General features: G+C 38.4%; 1 protein-coding gene across 1 annotated transcript in view; it reads left to right on the forward strand.

The window, feature by feature from the left end:
- The window catches only part of LOC141098446 (zona pellucida-like domain-containing protein 1), a 143331-nt gene extending 124331 nt beyond the window's left edge, over nucleotides 1–19000 (forward strand). Inside the window, exons 8-13 of the mRNA XM_073586266.1 lie at nucleotides 869–966; nucleotides 3627–3707; nucleotides 6063–6234; nucleotides 7611–7719; nucleotides 15741–15764; nucleotides 18799–19000. Of these exons, the coding sequence (XP_073442367.1) occupies nucleotides 869–966; nucleotides 3627–3707; nucleotides 6063–6234; nucleotides 7611–7719; nucleotides 15741–15764; nucleotides 18799–18962 (648 nt within the window). The 3' untranslated portion in view covers nucleotides 18963–19000. The remainder of the gene's footprint in view (nucleotides 1–868; nucleotides 967–3626; nucleotides 3708–6062; nucleotides 6235–7610; nucleotides 7720–15740; nucleotides 15765–18798) is intronic.
- Nucleotides 19001–24868: the final 5868 nt, after the last annotated feature.

Here is a 24868-nt window from a genome sequence, read left to right on the forward strand (position 1 = left end):
GTGCAGATCGTGCGCTAGCCGTGCGCTAGTAGGATTTTAGCGTGCGCTGCGCACTTTTGAAGGTGCGCCGGTGTGCGCCGAACGCAGCATGTTGCATTTTGGCGCGCACGGCGCACCTTCAAAAGTACGCAGCGCGCACTAAAATCCTACTTGCGCACGGCCAGCGCACGATCTGCGCACCCTATGCTAAAGATAGGGTGCGCAGATCGCAAGCGTCCATGTGCGCTAGTAGGCGCCGATGACCGGATGGGGTGGGCAGGGAGCCGCGGAGGGGCGGGGCTTAGCGGCACCGTGCGCTGCAGGAAATAAACGCTAGTGTGAAACTAGCCTAAGAGATTGGATAGCAGATATCAAGGTAGCATTGTATTCAACTTTCTATGACCTGCATACCCATGTGGATGGTTTAGGGTAGATTCTGCTGACAGATTCCCTATATTATTATACTTTTTATCTCACTTAATACAATTATTAATGTGAATAACAAACATATGTTTGATAGTATGCTCACAGTCTTACAGGTTCCCTATTTTAATAATTTATATCTTTGGCTTTATAATACACAGCTGAAGATAAATCATGTAGCTATGTTTATTTTATCATTGTGATTCAATTTATTTTCTTGCTTTTACAGAATAAGAATGTGAAAATAAATTATTTCATTATGCGTCCTGATAAATAAAAAAAATATATATCTGGTTACCAATGAGACACTTTGAGAGGTTGCTATATGCTATTTATAAGCTTAATTGTGGACTGCAAGCCATTGGAAAGAAATGGAGCTAAACACATTGATACTTTAATGAATAATTATTGTAAATGTATAGTGTCCTAGAATAGATTTCAGTTTCATTCATGTATGTATTTTCAGGATGAATCATATGGTAGACCTCTTGTTATTCCTTCAACTGGAATCAAAATAAACACTACGGTCTATGTTGAAGTAAGGGCAACCAACTTAACAGAAAAGTAAGGGAAACACTTTACATAAAATTGTGAATCCTGTTATTTTTTATTGATGAACATGTATTACTATAAATTGGTACCAAAGAATATACTTTGTTAGATTAATTTTTACTGTCAATAAAAATAAACTGAAAGTGCAAATGATTTAAAAAAAAAAGATTTTTCATCATATTTGTAATGCTTATATCCTGTATTTACCTATTAGTTATTGAGAATCCTATCACTTCGCTAAGTGGAGATATAGTAGCCAGCATACAAATTAAATTCTGTCCACAATTGCAGCCTTCATTTATGATGGCCTCAGACAACTTTATTATCTTTCAAGGGAGCATGTCAGCTGATTAAATTTGCCCAAACCTCAGACTCTTCTTGCATGATTGCAGCTACATATACATTTCTCTGACGTACTCCAGCATTTTAGATAAAATATAGTTGGAAAGTCTAGCTGAAGATCATAGCTGTAGACAAAAATAGTCCAGCCTGACCTTGGCTGGCTTTTCTTAGCATTGTTGTTGGTGATTGACAGGTCTTTCACTCTGGGAAAAACTTGTCAATCAACTCTACCAACCAGTAATAGTTATATATTAGTAAGTGCTTTAACATTGTGTTCCTAACACATTTGTACCAAAAACACCAGTGACCTAAAAATGTCTAAAAAAAATAAAACTGTCTTCACAGCAAATCACCGTGAGAATTTTTCACAGTGATGTGATGTGAAGACACTGAGCTTGAACTATGGTGACATCATGGCTGACTTTATCTTTATTTACATGTAACTATAGGATTAGTAATGGATAGGTGTCTTATGCCGCCTCTCCATTACTATGCCATGGGCTTGATGTCACCTGACAATGCAGAGGTGACATAAACCCCACAAATATGAACCCCATTTGCCACCTCTACAGGGAAAGTGGGAAGAGCTGAGCAAAGTGCCAGAATTGTCGCATCTAATAGATGTGCCTTTTCTGGGCAGCTATTTTTAGGCAGGGCGCCTGTATCAATGGCCCCTTACCAGCCAGAAATACCATCCCCAGCTGTCAGCTTTAGCAAGGCTGATTGTTAAAAATGTGGGGGACCCCATAAAGTTTTTTTTCTATTTATTTAAATTAAAAAAACAGATTGGGGACCTCTCTATTCTTGATAACTAGCTTTCCTGGAGCTGATAGCTGAAGGTTCCTGCCCAAGCTGTGAGTTTTGCCTGGCTGGTTATAAAAAATAGAGGGGAACCCAGACCAGTTTTTTTCATTTATTTATTTATTTATTTACAGCGCAGGCGGAGGATGAGGAATCCTCTCATCAGCCGCTCCTGCTGTCACTGTTATTAGTGGCAGCAGGTGTAGGCTGATGGGAGTAATAGTCCCATCAACCGCCACCTACTGTCATTGTTATCTCTTGAATATAAATCTCATCAATCTCCCCTGCTCTCGCTGATCACCAGCAGAGCAAGGGAGAATTATGAGAGCATCTTCAGCACCCGGCACAGGGGAACAATGCTCACTGTAGCGCTTCTTCCCTGGCACCAGTGCATGTCACACGGATGACATCCATGCGTGTTCTCTGTGTGCAGGGCATTTTTTGGCCTGTATTGATGGTGAAAAACAGATATGTCAGCTTGTTTAACCCACAGACACATCTGTGGAAACATACTGACATGTCCACAGACCCATTTACTTGAATGGGTCTACAGTACATGTGTCATTGTCTCCGGTGCGCATGAAAACTGTCACCACATGTACTGGAGACAAGGACGTGTGAAAGAGCCCTAACTGACGGCAGCTCAGCATTAGGGTCGGCTGTCAGTTCGAAAAATTCCTATCTATCAAAATATAAAGTAAATTAATCTGATAAGTAAACGGAGCAAAGAAAAAAAAAATCAAAATTCCAGAATTAATTTTTTTTTGTTGTGGCATCATTGCAATAAAATGCCATCTGGGGAGATCAAATCATTGTTCCTATATCAAAATGCTATCGGTTAAAACATCATTAAAGTGCACCAAAAAATAATCGCTCACATAACCCTATATCCAGAAAAATGAAAACATTATGGGTCTCGGAAAATGGCAACAAAAGCCAAATTTTATTTTTTACAAATTTTTTTTTTTCAGAAAAAACATGTACATGTTTGGTATCCGCATACTAATATTGACTTGCAGAATCATATTGCCAGGTCCATCTTACCATATGGTGAACATAGGAAATAAATAACTCTAAAAACAATTGTGAAATTGCACTTTTTTTGCTTTTTCACATTGCTTGGAATTTTTTTTGTGCTTTTAGTACATCACTTGATATGCTTCTAACAAATAAGCAGCATACAGCTTGGAGTTGGAAAATCTGCATAAAATTGATGACATGGCCAAAATACTCACTTTGTTAATAATTGTGCATGCAGTGGCTATGTGCACTCACAGTTTTTCGAGAAATCGTTGAAGGAATAAAAGAGACAACTCTCAAATCCTTCTCAAATGTACAAAACTCCTCAAAAACTTGGAGGTTCTGCTCAGTTTCCTTTAAAAAACACTCAGTAAAAATACTCTGTGCACATATCCAGTGTATATGTTTGAAATACCGTACTTAATTTTGCATTAGAAGAAAATAGGATTAGATAAAAAAGTAATATTACACAAATTGCAAAAAGCATTTACATATATTCTTTTTGACAGGTTCAATGTTTTGCTGGATCAATGTTATGCATCTGTATCACCCTATCCAACTAATTCAACTAAATATGACCTGTTTGTTGGGTAAGAACATTTAGTATTTTCCTTCTTTTTTAACAATTTCACCATGTTGTAAAGATGACTAAAGGTTAAAATCCTCTAAAGAGTCTCTCCAACTGTCCAATGAACATTTCTATATGTTCCCCACTATATAAACAAGTCTTCTTATGTTATCTGGAATGTTTTAAACTTCCGCACTGAATTCTTATTGTCGGGACAATTGATATCACTTTTAATGCTTAATGCACAAATTTGAAAATATGTCCTCCAAACCTTTACAATCTCAGTTGTCATTTTCCTTTTTGCTTTTTGCAATTATAGTAGCCTAGATATTGCCAGCTCCAACCATAGGTTCACATTTTCATTACCAGAAGAATAGTGCATGCATAAACCCCTCTTCATGTTTATTGCCAGTGTATACAAATTTTAAAATATAATTTTGGAATAATATCCAAAAAATAGTTTGAACCCAAAATACCCAATGCTCTACTTTAGTTTCTGGGGCAGCAGGGCAGACATTGCCCTGAATATACTTTTTTCTCTGAATTAAAATGTAATCCGTCAGCAAGTTTTTGCTTTTTAATCTGAGAGCAGCATGATGCAAGAACAGAGACCCTGGTTCTAGTTAATGTGTCACTAATTAGACTATGTGCTGTACTTTCAATACAATCAGTGTTTTATCAGCAGGAGATTATCACAAGATGACTAAGGGTAGCGTTACACTTAGCGATGTACCAGCGATCCCGACAACGATATGGATCGCTGGTGCATCACTAAGTGGTCGCTAGTGAGCTGCCACACAGGCAGATCTCACCAGTGACATAGCAGGGGTCGGGGGTCGCTACTTACCTGTCAGACGCGGCGATCCTGACATCCTCCCGCCCGCGTCCACGCGTCGCTCGTCGGCGCCACAGGAAGCCCAGCAGGAAGCGCCCGACGAGAAATGGTCCAGGACGTTCTCGCGCCACCAGCGATGAGCAGCGGGGGAGCCGGTCGGAGGTAAGTATCAGACATAGCGATATCGCTAGCAATATCGCTGCTACGTCACAAAATCGGTGACGTTACAGCAATAATGCTAGCGATATCGCTATGTGTAACGGGGGCTTTGGTTTCACATGCAGGCCAATCAGGCTAATCTGTCTAAGCTTGCCCCCACCACTTATTGGCAGTGTGTTGACAGAACACTTCCAAGCAATGGTGTGTGTCAATTTTGTGAGCAAAGTCCACACTCTTTTATGCAGTTTAAACTCCAAAAATTAAAGTATGTTTCGAGATCTCGAGGAAGTCAATACTGAGAGCTTGTTTGGTGTACTAGATAGGACTTCTGCTTTATTAGCACATGTAGGCCCTTTAAATAGGGTCACAAACAAAGGAAACATTCCCTTCAAACTATGAGCCAGTAGGAATATTAGGGGTTAACATAGAAAGTCGAAACTTCCTCAACCATTATTGTTATTTGATCACCATTACACAGGATAACAATGGCATAAAATGGATTCTGATCTCTCACAATATATACACAACTCAGCATTATGACCACTTCTTCAACAGAGAAAACCATTGTCCCATCCCCTGATGATACTGAGTATTGGGTGAAACATGTCAGGGGGACATGTGCTGCATGTTAAAGTTTTATACAATTGCTATTTGCCACTCTATCATTGGATGACTCCCTGGGGTGTCATCTATAATATTACAGATAAGCAGCTGTTACTGAACATAATCTAAACAAATGTAATATTATTTTGTGCCAAATATGAATTATTTTATTTACACCCTATTAAATGCATTTCTTTTAACAATTAATCAAGGTTAAGCTTCATGGCCTGCTGGGGAGGGGCCATACCTCTAGGGGCTTTGCCTTTCTAGGCAATTAGAATACTATAACCCTCCCAGGTCAGTCAATCTCCTTAGGTTATTCTCAGCCAGATTCTAGCAATTGAGCACTATCTGCACCTACATCGTATTGCTCTCAGATTACATAGCAAAGAAAAGCTGCATACAGATTCTCTTTAATGCTCCAATACGATAATTTAACACAGGTTTTCAGAACTAAAAAATGATATAGTCTCCTGTACCATGCAAACTTTGCTAACCAGAAAATGTAGGTTTGTACTTGTGATTTGAGCAAATTCGAATAGTTAAATTGTTGAAGAGAAAACCTTGCAAAAATTTACATCTGATATTGAGAATATAACTGGAGATGGTAAATTCTGTATGCTAGCCCAACTTTTTGCTAATGCTTTCAATTTTCATCTATATATGTAAAACCTATTTTGGTATTAGTTATTTTTTTAATTAAAAAATGTATTGTTTTTTTGTTTTTAACTTGTCTGCAAAAGTAACACTACTTATTTGTTTGTTTGTTTGTTTTTTTAGATGTAACAAGGATCAATTTACTTTTATAAAAGTTAATGGAGATAGTCAAGTTGCACAATTTTATTTCACAGCTTTCCGTTTTCTAGAACAATATGGGCAGCCGGTGTCCACATTCTACTTGCACTGTATAACACGTCTCTGTGAAACATCTGCTTGTAGTACATTTAAAACAGTGAGTATGACATTGTTTAACTTTAAACTTTTTATTATTGTGTTCATTTAAAATGTGTAAAACCAGCAAAAAAAGATTAAATCTTAATGCATAGTTCACTCTATTATTTGTAATAATACATTGTGCCTCCAAACTGCATCCTATATATTTCTAATCAACCACACCCAGCTCTTGAAAGCCTCCTTCTTAGTGGGGCTCATTTTTTGACCCATTTATGACCTATGACATATAAGTACATCATAGGTCACCTCCCCCTTTTTTCAGGCACATGACAGCTGATTTGATTAGCTGTCATGTGCCCTTAACAGCCGTGGGTGGAATTGCGATCCACCCTCAGCTGATAACATGTTAAATGCCGCTGTTAACATGGCCAGCGTTCAAAACAAAATTGCACATATTTGGCATCGCTGTGTTCAGAAGCACCCAATCTATCAAAATATAAAAAGAATTAATCTGATTGGTAAACAGGAACAAATAAAAACACCAGAATTATTATTTTTGTTAGCCGGAACATTGCAATACAATGCAATAAAAGGTTTATCAAAACATCATATATACTCCAAAATGGTATAAATAAAAACATCAGCTCGGCACACAAAATGTAAGCTCTCACCCAACCCCAGAAAAATGGCGCCATTTTTCCAAACTTTTAAAAAAATTTTCACCACTTAAACAAAAGAAAAACCTATACGTGTTTGGCATCTGCAAACTCGTAATGACCTGTAGAATCATAATGGCAGGTCAGTTTTAGCATTTAGTGAACATGGTAAAAGCAAAACCCCAAAACAATTGTGAAGCTGCACTTTTTTTTTGCAATTTCACCGTACTTAGATTTTGTTCCCATTTTACAGTACACTACATAGTAAAACCAAGGGTGTCGCTCAAAAGCCCAACTTGTCCCACAAAAAAATACCCCGATAAGGTCATATTGACTGAAAAGTAAAAAAGCTATGGCTCTAGGAAGATGGGAAGGAAAAGAACGAAAATGCAAAAATGAAAAATCCCAAGGTGGTGAAGGGGTTCACTTCTTTCTCAGACTGGCTTACAAACAAAACAGTAACTGCGCTAGAGGCTGTTAATATACTTTTAACATATAGGTGGCTGCTGTTTTACTTGAAAGATGTACATTAAATCAAAATGAGAATATACAAATTTCAATTAGATATTGCACCCCTCCCAAAGTCATGTCTTCCTCTGAATAGTGCTCCGAAGATTTCAGGAGCATCCTATATTCGCATTTCAGTGTGATGCTGATCATGCATGAATGTTATCACTTCAGTGTTTATGTAACTGATGGAAATAGCCAAATATGTAGCTCAGCAACAAATATAACAGAATTTATTACACATTTTCGTCTTTTATATAATACTTTACAGCCATGCTTAAGAAGAAAAAGGAATGTTAGAGCTGTGCCTAGCTATTCAGGAACAGTTTCTGATCCTGCAACCATTACTTCTCCAGGAATTATCACCACTACAGAAAATGGTAAGTAACCATAACTGCCCCCAAGATAATAATTGAATCTCTCCATTGATAGTAATGCAAAAAAGGCATATTATGTAACATGTGAAGCTATGGCAGTGAGCACAACAACTTCATAATAGTTTTATCTGCATTTTCCATCCTTAAAGGGAATTTGTCAGTAGGATGAACTATGTTATGCTGATTATCTTGGTATGCAGTCATAGGAAGCTGAAAAAATAGTACTTTGGTATCTGCGATCTGATGTCTTATTCTAGATAAATAACTGTTTTTCTCATATGTAAATAAGCTGCTCCAGGCTATGGGCCAGACACTGATCTGAATGACAATCTCCCTTGATACCTTATTTTAACCTGAAGGGGACATTACCAGTGTGATGTGATAAATGCTGCTGAGCTGAGTCCTGACAGTAAGTATATTACACACTGTTAGGATTGGAGACTGCAGATCTCTGAATGCTCACAACATGCACACCACACACTGTCAGGATACTCTGGTGCCAGCAGTAAGAGTGGATGGTCATATGAGTGTTAGTATGAGATTTGCATACTTCATGACCACTCAAATAAATGTGCCGGGCCTCTCTCAATTCACTTGTATTGAGTGAGGCCAGGCATATGTAGTTGGCAAGTGATTGCATACTTGCAGTGCATGACTTCTTGCTCTCAAAATCCTTACAGCATGAAATGCATGTGCTAAAAGGATTCAAAAGTCTGAAGTTGCATAGAGTGACCGCTGACTTTTATCACAAAGTTGGACAACCCCTGTTGTCCTCCTAACAAATGCTCCTAACATAAATACAAATGTAGCAACCCTTAACTTGTCAGACAGCACAACATTTTATTAACATAGCCATGTATCACATAACCTTACAAGTTATGAATTACTACATGTATAGAGGATCAGAAACAATAACTGCACAAGAATCTATCCTCAAAACAACTATCAGTACAGAAGAACCATCAGTAGGGAATACATCACCAGAACCACCATCAGTACACGAATACATCACCAAGCTTAGTTCAGCCATCAATTGTAATGTCAGGTCAGCCCCATATACAATTGTATCACATGAACCTACAACTCGCCATAAGTCCTAAATAATAGTAAGGTGGCACAGGGAGTTGTTGTTACCAGCCATCAGACTGTGGACTATGAAGGAACCACAGTGCTGATGAGATGCAGGCAGTATCACAAATAAATATTTACATCCAGGTACCTTATAGATGATATTGTCTCTAATGGGAATTGTTCTTTCTTTTCTTCTTCATCTTGTTCAGATGTCATGTTGACTTTTCACATTCCCAGCTCATCTCTTCATACTCCCATCTTCTCTGCAGCACATCCTTTTTCTGTATCATATCCTGACATAGTGCCCTTAAAATAGCAGCATGATAATAATGCTCCTGAATAGCAAGGTCTTCCCTATGCTGTGTCTCTCACAGTGTGCCTCACAAAATATGTCACATTATCTCTCTTATGATTCATGTCCTCCACACTGCCCCCTACTTTCCATACTGGGCCCCCTTCTTCACACTGTCCTCTCACATTACGTCCCCTCCTATAATGCCCTGTCACTATACTGTGCTTCCTTATCATACTCCTCCTCCTCAGCATACTGTCCCCTCCTTGCCATGCCCTAACAGAGCCCCCCATACTCTCCCATCTCTATATTGCCCCCACATTACCTAGTTTATGTTCTGTGCCTCCTCACACATTTTCCCTCCATACTGTACACTCACACTATTCCCATCAAAACTCTCTTTGCATATTTCCCTTCTCTCTTTATCTTTATATTGTCTCCTCACACATTTCCCCGTCACTCTTCATACTGTCTCCTCATACATTACCACTTCCCATACGGTTTCAATACCCAATCCTACCCCTGTTCAGTGTGTCCGCACCAATTCACCCTCCTATCTTAAGAGTGTGCCCCGGAACATATCAAAATACTTCCGGGGCATCGTTAACCGGTGCATGCGCAGTCCGGCTTTTCGGATTTGCCCGCAGTTGGGCAAAGCATACTGTGCGTGCGCTAGCTATGAATGCTTAGCGCACGTGCAAAAAATGGCGTACACCTACTCCAATTCAGCAATAACCTGCGGACGGCGGGCAAGGATGGGGAGGCGGCACACATTGGGAACACCGCCCATCGGACCGGACCGACCTCGTTTTCATCGCCCGCCAAAGGGTAGGTGATAGATTCCCTTTAAAGTGTACTGGCTTCTCTGAACCAGCTGTCAGCTTGACAGGAAGCACAGATAGCTGCCGACTCCCACTCTTGGGGTCGGAAAAATGCAGCCGCCAAGGAGACATGTTGGATTGCTACATGTGGCGCTCCAACAGTGCCCCACTGAGGGCTGCGACAAGGGCAAATGCCCCACCTGTCCCCCCTGAGATATGCCCCTGACACATCTGCAGGTGTCCTCACAGTTCTTCAGCTTTCATCTCACAGGCAGACTTTTCTGCAATAATATTACAATACAGCAGAGCTGTGAGAGAAAAGTTCTGTGCACAGACAAAAATGTTAGGAATCACAATATTATGAAAAACAGTTATTTTTTAAAGTAATTTTTGTGCAAAACATACAAATAAACAGAATAAAGTAGATAACAATATTTTGATCCACATAATAAGGTTAACATGTCAACTATACCTAATGGTGAAAAGTGTTTAATCCCCATTCTTCAGGGTGTGTGGAGAGGGCTCAAGAGCTGAATTTGCTCCACAAAGGGCAGATACTGACTGTCTTATATAACTGCCATATTTCTCTCATAGAGAGATTATCCAGGTCACCTGACGAGCTCATGGAGCTCCGAAGCAAATGGAAATTGTGTCGCCACACATGAAAATATCCAGAAAAAAAGGAATACAGCTTTATAAAATTCCAAAATTTTATTGAGTAAAATTTAGAAAGCTTTATTCCAGAGTTTCATGGTGTTATTTAAGAGCACCGCTTTTGAAACACTGTCCTGCACTCTTTCTCAAAGTTAATAACAATATTTCACAGCAGAGTTCTAAGACAGTGATACAGCCAATGAGAATTCTTAACAAAAATCACATGATCAAGGATGAATAATGAATACAAAATTAAGACCAAAACCAAGACAAATAAACAAATATCATGATAAAACATATAAACAAACATGTGCTTAACCAAAGATTAAAAATAGTAAAAGACAAACAATAATGGAACATGATTTCTGTGGGAGCGTTTAAACCTGTGGGGAAGAAGGTGCCAAGATTGTATAGCCAAAATGTTTCCCTTGACATGAAGCATGTCTTGGTGTGCCGCCTCTGGGGGATTTCCGCACTCTTTCAATACACGAGGCTTTCAAAGAAGTTGTGAGGATTTCATGAAAGGTAAAAAAAAAGTGCTTAAATGCATGAGAAGCCGAGCAATTAGAACTTAAAGGGGAATCAATATCAGTTAAATGTTCTGAGATTCAAACCTTTAGTTTCTTAGTAGTGAAACCTATGTAAATAAGGTTACAATCCACACATTTTATCATGTAGATAATATTTTAAGAATTACAATTATTCCATGATTATAAAATATTTTGAACCATCATGATTGATAAAGTTTCGCGTGATCAGAGAATGTGTGCACATTCAACATCTATTGCTGTGGAATCTGAAAAAAACCCGGTAGAATTGAAGTAACTACTGGATAAAATGTTGCCAAGCTTAAATTTTCTTTTGACAACAATCAGACAACCAGGCTCTAATATATTTGACAAGATGGCATCCTCATAAAGGATAGGAATATGTTTAAGAAAATAAAGTGTTGGAATCTAATGAAGCTGAATGTATCTCGCCAATCACTTCTGTTAACCCTTTAAATGCTGGTGTTAATCATAGACATAATAATTTAATTGCCATCATTCTGCCTGAGAATTTGATTGGATGCAATGAATTGCCATTGTAACCAGGAGCCTGATGAAGCTCCTTGTCACTGCCGTGTAGGATTTTCCTGTGATGTCCAGACACAGTCTGAACCTCATAAGAGACAGTGATTATCACTGAAATTGCAGTAATGCGGAAGAACAAACAATAAAATTATTGCAAGTTCAAGTCCATATTGTTTCTGAAAAATAAAGTGAAAAGCAAAAAAGAATTAAAATAGTAAAAGTAATGGATTATTTTCATTTTTTTTAAACAATTTCATCTTACATGTTTCTTTCTCCATACACTGGTAAAAGGAATAGTGTTTTTTAAAACTACAACTTGCCACCCAAAAGTCAAACTCTGTATTTGGAAAAATAACATGTACCCCTGTTATAAAGGGTCAACAGCATGCATGCTCAACCGCTGCTCCATTCGTTTCCTATGGGGCTGATTAGCGCTGCCCTCAGCTTTTTCTAACAGTCCCATGGAAAATGAATGGATCAGGGGTGGGATGTCTGACCTGCCACACTATTTTGTAACAGGGATGAAAGTTTCACTTTGTGGATAAAAATTCTCTGTTCTGCCAATCAATGTGGCTCCCAACGGTGGAAAGCACTTCAATCTCCAAGTTAAAATTTATCTCTTGGTGATGATCTGTTTTAACTGGACAACCCCATTAGTGTCAAAAAATAAAAGAATAGCTATTTTTTGCTAATTAAATCACTCAAAAAATCTAATAAAAAGTTATCTAAAATCTATTGCTCATCATGCAAAATACAAGCCTCACACAGCTTCACTGACAGAAAATTGTAAAACTTATGGCTCTCAAAAAATAGCAACAACAAAAAAATATTTTTTTCAAGATATTTTTTAGCAAAAATAGTAATAAATCAGAAATCATAGCATATAATAATAATTTATAGCATCATAATCGTGCTGACCCACAGAGTAAAACCTCCCTACGGCTAAGTTCTCTCTGCCATACAAAAAATAATCTGACCCTCATCAAGGAAAAACAGACAATTTTTAATCTGCAATGTCACCTGAATGGCATCCAGCTTTATAAATTAATAGTTGCTAGAAAACTGTATTTCGTATTTCCATGTTAAAGAATTGTAATGTATCCATAAAAATCAGATGCTATCTGGTTGATCAGTATGAAATCCAATTTTTAACCACACCCATAGACTTGAATTGAAGTCATCTTTATTTTAAAGACATAGAGATAGGGAATCTAGATTATGAATACTAATGGGGACAGTGATGATGATGTCTGTAAAGCACTGTGAAATCATGGGTGCTATTTGTTAGGGTTGCGGATCTCACTAAATATAAAATAAAAGGAAGTGTGATTGAGACCCTGGGTCCACTGTGCAGAGATGGAAAACTGCTTCTCAGTAATGGTGGAGTACTAATTAAACACCGGCGGGTTAACCACTGACCCGATCTGTACAGGAGCGAACTCTGTTACTTCACAGAGCCACTGTAACAGATGCCGGAGCCTGTTAACTTCACAGGACTCGGCGGAGTGAGTGCTAGTGTGCAGTCTCAGGATTCAGCCCCAAAGACACTGGTTTAGAGTCCTTCTAGACCACTAGCGCTTGGCGCTGCAACTGCGGTGCCAGGAAGAAAGTAAACTGAAGATATAGCGCACATAGTGTGCACAGCACCGCTCTGGAAGGCGCCACTAACCACCCAAACTTAGGGCTAGGAAAGTGCATGGTGCTGCACTGGCAGTTGCTGCTACTTGATGCAGTACAGTAGTGCCTTGTGCTGGATGGCACAGTTAAGCACTAAGTGTGGTGCAGAGGACTGGATGCACCGTGGCACATAGGCAATGCCACCTGTAGGCGCTGATTTAACTCCAATACCCTACACACATGCACAACCAGAGGGAGGAAGTATATAATGAGTCACCAGAAGGCATACATCCATCTTCACACACACACAACTACAAAGTACTGTCTATACGAGGGGCGCCTGAAAACTTCGAGGCCCACCCATGAAATCTTTTTTGCATGGTCTTGTTTTGCAATGCAGTATGCTATTTAGTTAGTTGAATGGTCTCATGAACAATCTGGATTTATTTTGATTTTTTTTGCTTCCGTTACAGCATTTTAAAGTTGGGTCGCAAGGCTGAAATATGAAAATGGAGAAGTTGGCAAAGTTCACACATCGGCTGTTGCAATGGCTGCAATTCCACCTTCCACCAAGGTGCTTTTTCATCTGTGGGAATAGGTGATAGTCTGAGGGAGCCAAATCAGGGGAATAGGGTGGGTGCTGAAGCAGTTGGAAACCACAGGAGTGAATTGCAGCAGCCGATGTGTGAACTTTGCCAATTTCTCCATTTCCATATTTCAGCCTTGCGACCCAACTTTAAAATGCTGTAACGGAAACAAAAAAAATCAAAATAAATCCAGATTGCTCATGAGACCATTCAACTAACTAAATAAATAACATATTGCATTGCAAAACAAGACCATGCAAAAAAGATTTCATGGGTGGGCCTTGAAGTTTTCAGGCACCCATCGTACTAGCGGATGGCCGAGCGGCCATGCGAACCTTTTATAGCAGCGTCCTTCCATGACCTTCCTGATGGTCCAATCGGAGCAGGCACGGGACCTGAGCATATGACCCCTGAGCTCCAATGGGAGGTAGAGCCATGGGCATGTTCAGTGGAGCGAAAAAGGGACTTAGTCCCAGGAGCTGCTCGCCGCTGCCTAGTACAGGCTGCTATAGCTGAACTAGGGATGGCAGCAGCAACCAACCTGACAGCACTAGCTTGAGCAAGGCATTGGGAATGACATCTTTGCTGAGCAGGCTCCTCTGTGGCCGGGACTGAATGGGAGACTGCAGCAGGCAAGGCTCATGATTCCTCCTGTGCAGAGGCAGGAACCTGAAGCCTAACACTATATAAGTGAATAAAATAAATAAATACATCTGAGACATGAAACAGTCTAGTGCATGCTGAATTTTTTCTGTTCATGTGAACATTTAGTTAGTGAAAAAAAGATCGTCAGCTGATCAGTACTGTTGATTAACTTTGGTCTGTGTGCTATAAGTTTTCTTCATGGACAGCACCCATATCAAAATTATGCCCCTGTGAACATAGCCGCAGTGCGAAATAAAAAATGATTAAAGAGTTGCATGTACTGTAATAATAAATTATACCAATAAAAACTACAGCTACAAAAAATAAACATTGATTGTGAACCAAATGATGTTAACAGTTTACATTTGCAGCAATGTTCATTGCTAAAAGTTTTTGCCTCCCCTCTCCAAAAAAACAGTGGCAGAATTGCTGTTTTGTTTATAGTTTTACTTTTAAAGAGTTAAGAAAAGTGTGTTACTATATTACATGTACCTTAAAAAAATTAAATTTTCAAATACACCTTAAGTGGAAGAAAGAAGCCATCATATGGCTACTTTGGCTTAAAAATGTAATAGCTATGGCTTCTGGAATGCAACAAAAGAAAAAAACAAAAACAAAACAATGGATAGTCTTAAAGGCCAAAACTGGCTTAGCTGAGAAAGGATTAATTTATACAGTTTGTGGCTTATCTTTAACTCTGCATTTGCAGTGGAGTCCTACCTAGAAAAGTCAGTGACATTTGAGATGTGGTGAACAAATCAATGTGTTCATGCCCATTTGGGAAACTGACTTTTGCCCCTGGATTCAATGATCATAACATCCATATGACGTCAAAAGTCTACTTAATAGGTGCATTTAAAAATGAAGAAATCATCATCAACCTTAAATATTTTGTCACTTCAAAGGAAATTGATGTATTAGTAGCAATAAAATTGCTGACTAATATAATGTCACAGGAAAGTTCATCTATACAATTAGAATTTTAGCTTTGTCAGATATCATTTACTATCTTGTGCATCAACACTATATGGAATGAATAAAAATATTCTGAAAGAATGTGTCTTAAAGTCCTATGCTTTTATGTCTTTTTACTATCTTATTATTCTGCCAATGTTTGATAAATTCCTAAAATAGCTTTAATATGTCTCATTATATCACAAAGAAAGGTATTATATTCCAGGAATTTTTAGGCAGTTCTTGTAAGATAAAAGTATTACATATTAAAATCACATAATAAATAATTTTTACTATTTTTTCCTTACAGAAGAATTAACACATTCAGTCTCCAGTAAGTATTTAATAGTTTCCTTCTCAAGTAAAATGTACATTTGCAAGTTATATATTAAGAAACTAAAATTTAACATGTTTAATGCTTTTCTATTTAAAGAGTCGATCAATTAAAATAAAAAATAATAATTAATTTTTAGTATCTGCTAAGGCTCATCACATTTGAGCCACATTCACACGCTCAGTATTTGGTCATTATTTTACATGAATATTTATAAGCCAAAAATTAGGAGAGGAACAGTCAGAGGAAAAGTGAATTAGAAACAGGTTACCACTTCCGGATTTTTCCACACATTTCTGGCTTCGCCTGATACAAATACTGATGCACAATGATGATCAAATACTGAACGTGTGGACATGGACTTAAGCATTGTACTGTAACATGATCTGGAAAAAGTGTTAAATGTTATTTTTATTAATTAGACTTTTACTAAAATTTGTCAATTTGATTTGCTAAATAAATGTCTAATTTGACAGAAAATTAAAATATAATTAAAAAATCCCAGTATTAAACTGCCAGGAATAGATTTACCTACTCATATTGGTTTATAAAATGGTGGTCGAGGATACTTAGTTGGCTCTTCTATGTAGCGACGGAAGCAAGAAAACATTTTCTACATTTACAGTATATGTGATAGTGAACCTAGACAGAGAATTAAGAATAGTCACATCACTTAAAAGAATAAAGAGTCAGTAGTATGTACTTTCGCCATCAAAAAAGGTCTTCATAGTTGATGCCAAGAGCTAAAGTTTTACCATGACTTCTGCTTATGGTCCAGGATAAGCAACCTCCGGCACTCCAGCTGTTGGAAAATTACAGATATATTGCAAAATCATGTTTTCATCCAGAAAAAAACAAGCAATTTTCCATCTATATTTTCATGAACAGTATATGTCCATATTTTACATCCATGTAGCATGAGTAATTAAACAATAATACTTTGCCAAATATAATTATAATAATTGTAATAGAGCTAGACACAAATGACTAAATGTGTATAGTGCTTGTATGTAATCTGCATTGTTATTACAACCAATTAGTTTAATGGGAAAGTCTGATGTGAAAAATGGGTCAGAGTATACTGTATGTTGCGATTTTTCACATGCAGATTTTTAGCATCAGTCCATGTTAAAAACACTCATTTCATCCACCACATTGACTTACATTGGTCAGTCTGCTGTCCATATACTATCCGTTCTGTATACAGTCAGCACACTGACTGAATAAACACTCACCTGAACAAATCAGCGATCCAAAAATGTGCGCGTGGCTTAGTTTGGCTGTGCAAGATTCAAATATTAAAACCCCTGAACTATTTATCCATTTTTTCCCCATTCCATGCTGGTCACATGTAAACAGGCTTGGATTGGCCTACAGGAGAACAAGAGAATCATCCAGTGGGCCCTTGTGAAAGAGTGGGTGTTAGGCACCTGGATTCTCCCACTGCACAGGATAGATCCCAAGCATTGCCTGGTGCTGTGGTCTCCCATTCAAGTCTGGCCGCTGTGATTACAGCTCAGCACAGATGTCGGTCCCAGCATCTTGCACTGCATTGTAGTGTCCATGTGGTTTCTGCTGGCTCTCTGGCTAAGTCTATGATAACTAATGGTATACAGAGGCAGCCCTACCCTCTGGAGTCGAAGTCCAGAAATCATCTTACTGAGCATGTCTGTGATGTGGTGCCTTCTTATTGGTGCTCGGACGCTGACTGCCCTGGTGATGAAGCAGCTGAGGATTGGGCAACGGGCGATGCTCTGTCCAACTAGGCGTGAGTGTTTGGGATGGAGTCTAGTGCATAAAAGGCTTCCAGTGGTGCATGCGGGCGTGCTAGCGTCACTTGTGCTTTGATGTGTGTGGGTGGATACTCTACCGCTCTGTCTTTATGCTTTTGTGTTGTTAGCACTGGTCAGCTTCAGATAGGTAGTGTATATTTTGCCTTTCTACTTGACTTAGCACCTGTCTCGGCCACGTGTGCGATTAGCATGGGCCAGTTGCGGGGCAAACTCAACCCATGTCTATTCCCTGCGGGTTTAGCAGGGTATTGCACACGTCTCATTTTTTAGTGCCGCTCGGTGGTTAGCTGAGCTTGGTACTTATATTTTGTTTCCCTCTCGGTGGTTAGCGAAGCTTGGCACTTTGCGTCTCGTTTGCTCTGTGTGGTTTTAACGCAGTGTGTTTGATTGTTTTTATCCATCATTTGTTCACACTAGCAGCAGGTTAACATCTCTGCATGGTGGACCCCGGGTTGCGATTGCACTTTATTGTTTACTTTAGTAATTGCAATCCGCCAACCCTAACAGTCGGCCACCACCCTCTTATATAAACTGTACTTGGCACAATATGCTAGAATCTCCATTAACAGACAAAGGCTGCATCTTATTCACTTAAAAATCTAATCATTTCATTACTATATAAATTTGTGATTGAGGATTATGTCACATTTGCATGAAGCTGAAAAAAGGGGAGTTGGTTACTGGTGGGTCCTTGGCACCCCTGTCCGTAACTGCATTTAAATCAGAAATCAGTTCATCAATGGTTTTAAAATGTAAATTTGAACTTTTCTGTGAATTCTTGAGTCTATATGTAAAAATTGTCAGTAGAATCTTGTTTGGTCACATGCAGCAAGCATATGGCTGTTCCACACTTCTTACAATTAAAAGATTAAGAATTTCTTTTAAGCTTTTGTGACTAGTTTGGGGTTTTTATTGTTTATGCTGAGGGACATTTAGTTTTACTGATGTATCACAGAAACAGGATTCTTAAAACAGCACAAACCAGTTAGAATAGAACTGGATATTTTGAACAAATTAGTCTTAATCAGTGTGACTCTGAATTCTTATACATTTTACTAATGCATGTACTTGATAATATGGTCCAACAGAAAACTATTATGAATACATTGATGAATCTTCCCATGTATGTCCTTTTTAAAGTTGGAAATGGCTTTTCAGTATAATAAAAAAATATAAAAAAATATTATTTGCCAAGAATTATTTTGTGATCTATTATTCATATCTTGTTTTTAACCTTCTAGGCAATTCTAATAAGGATTCTCATGAAATCGTGAGCACTGCTGTTGGTTTGGGAATAACTGTTGGATTCCTAGCTTTGCTCTGTACACTCATGGGAGGCATTGCATTTCTTATGCACAGGAGACTGCAGAAAACAAGATATCCAGAAAAGAATAATTTTCATTAGATTAAGATTCTGTTTTTAGACATAGTAAATACATAAGTAATAAGTTGTGGAGCGATGTAGATGAGTCCATAAACGTACTAATTATTGTGGAAATATTTATATTGAATTACAATGTATTATTTTGATTCTCGATGTGATAGAAAATAAAGACTAAGTAACTTGGCATTTGAAATGTGCTTCTCATTATTCAGCTTGTGAGTTGGACCTTATTATGTACAGTATATTCAGTTGCTATATCACCACATAGAATTAATGCTATGTACAGTTGTGGCCAAAAGTATTGACACCCCTGCGATTGTGTCAGATAATTCTCAGTTTCTTCCTGAAAATTATTGCAAACACAAATTCTTTGGTATTATTATCTTCATTTAATTTGTCTTAAATGAAAAAACACAAAAAGAATTGTCCTAAAGCCAAATTGGATATAATTCCACACCAAACATAAAAAAGAGGGTGGACAAAAGTATTGGCACTGTTCGAAAAATCATGTGATGCTTCTCTAATTTGTCATAAACCAGAAAAGAGGCATGTAAAGAGGAGGGATCACCAATAAGGTATAACAAAATACAAGATAATAAACTTTTTATTAATCATCCAAAACAAACAACACTAATGAAAATAAGAAGAAAAAATAAAAAAAAATAAATAAATAAAAAAATATATATATATACAAAAGCCAGTATATGCTGATATAATAATTGACTAGCCCCCATGAGAAAGCGCAAGGACCGGCAAACATTATGAAAATCAAAATAGGTCCATCAAAGATCTAAAACGGATTTGATTGCAGTGACCAATTCTCAGTCTGTGAGCACAAAAGTTGAATGCTAGGCAATAAAGATGTCCATGTCCAGTTGAGCCGTAAAGGAGAAGGAGACTAAGAAATCTGTTGAAATAAAGAGTGATAAGATATGAAAAAGCTATACACAAAAACCATAAAGTAGAAACCCAGAGGGAGCACAACAGAGTCACGATAATTTGGATTAGGGCTTTACCTGCCAGCATTATTTTGCTCTTAACAGGTTGTATAGAGGGGGCCATTGGCAATTGGGACCCTTGATTTTTGGCCTGTTTATACTGCATTAGCAGCCTTTTACCCTATCAACCCCTATGCTCTCATTTGTGCATACACACTGTTTATTTGTTAGGGGTTTTTTGTGCTAATTTGAGCAGGTTTTTTGTTCTAACATTTTGTTAGACTAACTAGGTAGTTTGCATCCATTATTATATAAGGTGGAAGGTGGAGTGTATGTTTTTCATTACCTGTTGATAAGATTTTATATACTTATACCAGGTGCTTTGTTAGCACATTTGCAAATAATAGCATCATGAAGGGTTTGTGCAGGGGTTATTGTGTTAAATGAACGCGATTGTGCGGTTTTAACTGTTTTTATAATTGCACTGCATGTTGTTTGTTTTGGATGATTAATAAAAAGTTTATTATCTTGCATTTTGTTATACCTTATTGGTGATCCCTCCTCTTTACATGCCTCTTTTCTGGTTTATGATATTGGTCTTAAGCATGTAATTGGTGATCCCTTAGTGGTGCCCTCCACAATTTTTGAGGTTGTAACTGTTTTCTGGGGTATCTCTTTTGGTTCCCCTTTTCATAGGAGGAGGCACGCTATAGCAATTTTATTGGTATTTTACCACTGAGAGATGGATTTATCTGCCAGGGAAACGGCTTGGAGCCAAAGGGCTCAGGGGATTTTTGATACGGGCAGTAGTGATGTAGGTGGTCCATCTAATACAGATGAGAGCGTTACCGCCACTACTAATGAGTTGATCAATCTACATAAATCACTCACAAAAGTATGGTGGAATATAAGGAGTTTGGAGGAGTATAAGGTCACAGGCCTCATACCAAGGGGCTTGAGAGTACAAATCTTTCCAGCCTGGGAAGTCGATGAGACTTTTCAGGATATGTGGGAGGCTGGTTTGGTTAAATGTTCCCTTTTATTGATGGACATGTTAATAGCCCATGATCAGGGTTTGTTGGTCAAACTTAAGGATGATATTAAACTGTTGGAGACTAAACTTCTAACTTTTGACCCCACTATGGTTTCTCCATTTAAACAGCAACTAAAAACAGTTATAGACAAATTTGAAAAGGAGATCATAGAGGGGAAACGTCATAAATTTCAGCGGGATAAAATGGATTTCAATAATGGCCGAGCCTATAAGTGGAGACATAAAGGGAACAAGCGGGCTACCTTCTCTCAAACAGTGACCCATAAAGAAATTAACCCTAGATACGAACAGTCTTCTAGTGATTTTTTATCTTCGGACCACAGCGACCCAGAAGGAGCAACAGGAGGGGTAGACGCAAGAATAGGTGGCACAAGGAAAAGAAACAGGGGATACAAACAGACGTCTCCAGTAGTGTTGAGCATTCCGATACCGCAAGTATCGGGTATCGGCCGATACTTGCTGTATCGGAATTCCGATACCGACTTCCGATATTTTTTCAATATCGGAATTCGGCATCGGAATCGGAAGTTCAGTTGATTGACAGCCTGATGTCATCATGATGCGCGGTGTGTGCGCATCATGATGCGCCGTCATTTCGGGCCTTCCGGGGGTCTCTGCCGGCCTGCCGGGGGGCTGTGCCGGCCTGCCGGGGGGCTGTGTGGACTGCCCGGGGTCTGTACCGGCCTGCCGGGGGGCTGTGCCGGCCTGCCGGTGGTCTGTGCACCCTGTGGGGGTCTGTACCGGCCTGCCGGGGGGCTGTGCCGGCCTGCCGGTGGTCTGTGCACCCTGTGGGGGTCTGTACCGGCCTGCCGGGGGGCTGTGCCGGCCTGCCGGTGGTCTGTGCACCCTGTGGGGGTCTGTACCGGCCTGCCGGGGGGCTGTGCCGGCCTGCCGGGGGGCTGTGCTGATGTCCGGGGGTCTGTGCAAGCATCGTCCGATGGGACTACAAGTCCCATCTGGCGATGCCTGCTACCATGACAGTGATTGACACATTAGCCAATGATGGGACAGTAGTAGTCCCATCATCCGGCTAATGTGTTAAATGTTAAAAAAAAAAAATACTACATACATACTACATGCTACTTACATACTACATGCTACATACATACTACATATATACTACATACATACTACATACATGCTACATACATGCTACATACATGCTGCATGCTACGTACATACTACATACATACTACATACATACTACATGCATGCTACATGCATGCTACATACATACATGCATGCTACATACATACTACATGCATGCTACATACATACTACATGCATGCTACATTCATACTACATGCTACATACATACCACATACATACTACATACATACTACATACTACATATATACTACATGCATGCTACATACATACTACATGCTACATACATACCACATACATGCTACATACATACTACATATATACTACATACATACTACATACATACTACATACATACTACATGCATACTACATACATACTACATGCATGCTACATACATACTACATGCATGCTACATACATACTACATGCTACATACATACTACATGCTACATACATACCACATACATACTACATACATACTACATACTACATATATACTACATGCATGCTACATACATACTACATGCTACATACATACTACATGCTACATACATACCACATACATGCTACATACATACTACATATATACTACATACATACTACATACATACTACATGCATGCTACATACATACTACATGCTACATACATACCACATACATACTACATACATACTACATACATACTACATGCTACATACATACTACATATATACTACATGCATGCTACATACATACTACATGCTACATACATACCACATACATACCACATACATGCTACATACATACTACATGCATACTACATGCATACTACATACATACTACATGCATGCTACATACATACTACATGCTACATACATACCACATACATACTACATACATACTACATACATACTACATGCTACATACATACTACATATATACTACATGCATGCTACATACATACTACATGCTACATACATACCACATACATACTACATACATGCTACATACATACTACATATATACTACATGCATGCTACATACATACTACATATATACTACATGCATGCTACATACATACTGCATGCTACATGCATGCTACATACATACTACATACATACTACATGCTACATACATACCACATATATACTACATACATACAATACATTCATACAATACATACATAGACACAGTACATATAACATAGAGTAACATACTTACCAATACTTGTCACATTGTTCCCCGAAGCCATTGTCTTTTCCGGAATAAATATTAACATAACAAACCACAAAAATACTCACCCACGATCCGAAGCAGTCCACGAGTGTGTCCCACGACGATCTTGGGTAGAGAACTGCAGCATCAGCTGATGCTGCCGTTCTCTACGGGCTGCAGGAATCCAATGACGGAAGGTAGGTATCCTTCCGCACTGTATTCCTCCGCCACTTAAAAAAAAAAAAGTCCCTAGTCTCACTTTATGCCATTGCTGTGTGGGAATTTCCCACACAGCAATGGCATAAAGTGAGACTAGGGACTTTTTTTTTTTTAAGTGGCGGAGGAATACAGTGCGGAAGGATACCTACCTTCCGTCATTGGATTCCTGCAGCCCGTAGAGAACGGCAGCATCAGCTGATGCTGCAGTTCTCTACCCAAGATCGTCGTGGGACACACTCGTGGACTGCTTCGGATCGTGGGTGAGTATTTTTGTGGTTTGTTATGTTAATATTTATTCCGGAAAAGACAATGGCTTCGGGGAACAATGTGACAAGTATTGGTAAGTATGTTACTCTATGTTATATGTACTGTATGTCTATGTATGTATTGTATGAATGTATTGTATGTATGTAGTATATATGTGGTATGTATGTAGCATGTAGTATGTATGTAGTATGTATGTAGCATGCATGTAGCATGCAGTATGTATGTAGCATGCATGTAGTATATATGTAGTATGTATGTAGCATGCATGTAGTATATATGTATGAATGTATGTAGCATGTAGTATGTATGTAGTATGTATGTGGTATGTATGTAGCATGTAGTATGTATGTAGTATGCATGTAGTATGTATGTAGTATGTATGTAGTATATATGTAGTATGTATGTAGCATGTAGTATGTATGTAGCATGCATGTAGTATATATGTAGTATATATGTAGCATGTAGCATGTATGTAGTATGTATGTGGTATGTATGTAGCATGTAGTATGTATGTAGCATGCATGTAGTATATATGTAGTATGTATGTAGCATGCATGTAGTATATATGTATGAATGTATGTAGCATGTAGTATGTATGTAGTATGTATGTGGTATGTATGTAGCATGTAGTATGTATGTAGTATGTATGTAGCATGCATGTAGTATGTATGTAGTATGTATGTAGTATATATGTAGTATGTATGTAGCATGTAGTATGTATGTAGCATGCATGTAGTATATATGTAGTATATATGTAGCATGTAGCATGTATGTAGTATGTATGTGGTATGTATGTAGCATGTAGTATGTATGTAGCATGCATGTAGTATATATGTAGTATGTATGTAGCATGTAGTATGTATGTAGTATGTATGTAGTATATATGTAGTATGTATGTAGCATGTAGTATGTATGTAGCATGCATGTAGTATATATGTAGTATATATGTAGCATGTAGCATGTATGTAGTATGTATGTGGTATGTATGTAGCATGTAGTATGTATGTAGCATGCATGTAGTATATACGTAGTATGTATGTAGCATGTAGTATGTATGTAGCATGCATGTAGTATATATGTAGTATGTATGTAGCATGTAGTATGTATGTAGCATGCATGTAGTATATATGTAGTATGTATGTAGCAT

Source organism: Dendrobates tinctorius, unplaced genomic scaffold (genome assembly GCF_039654945.1).
Source record: "Dendrobates tinctorius isolate UK_male_01 unplaced genomic scaffold, ASM3965494v1 ptg000091l, whole genome shotgun sequence".
NCBI classification, from domain to species: domain Eukaryota; kingdom Metazoa; phylum Chordata; class Amphibia; order Anura; family Dendrobatidae; genus Dendrobates; species Dendrobates tinctorius.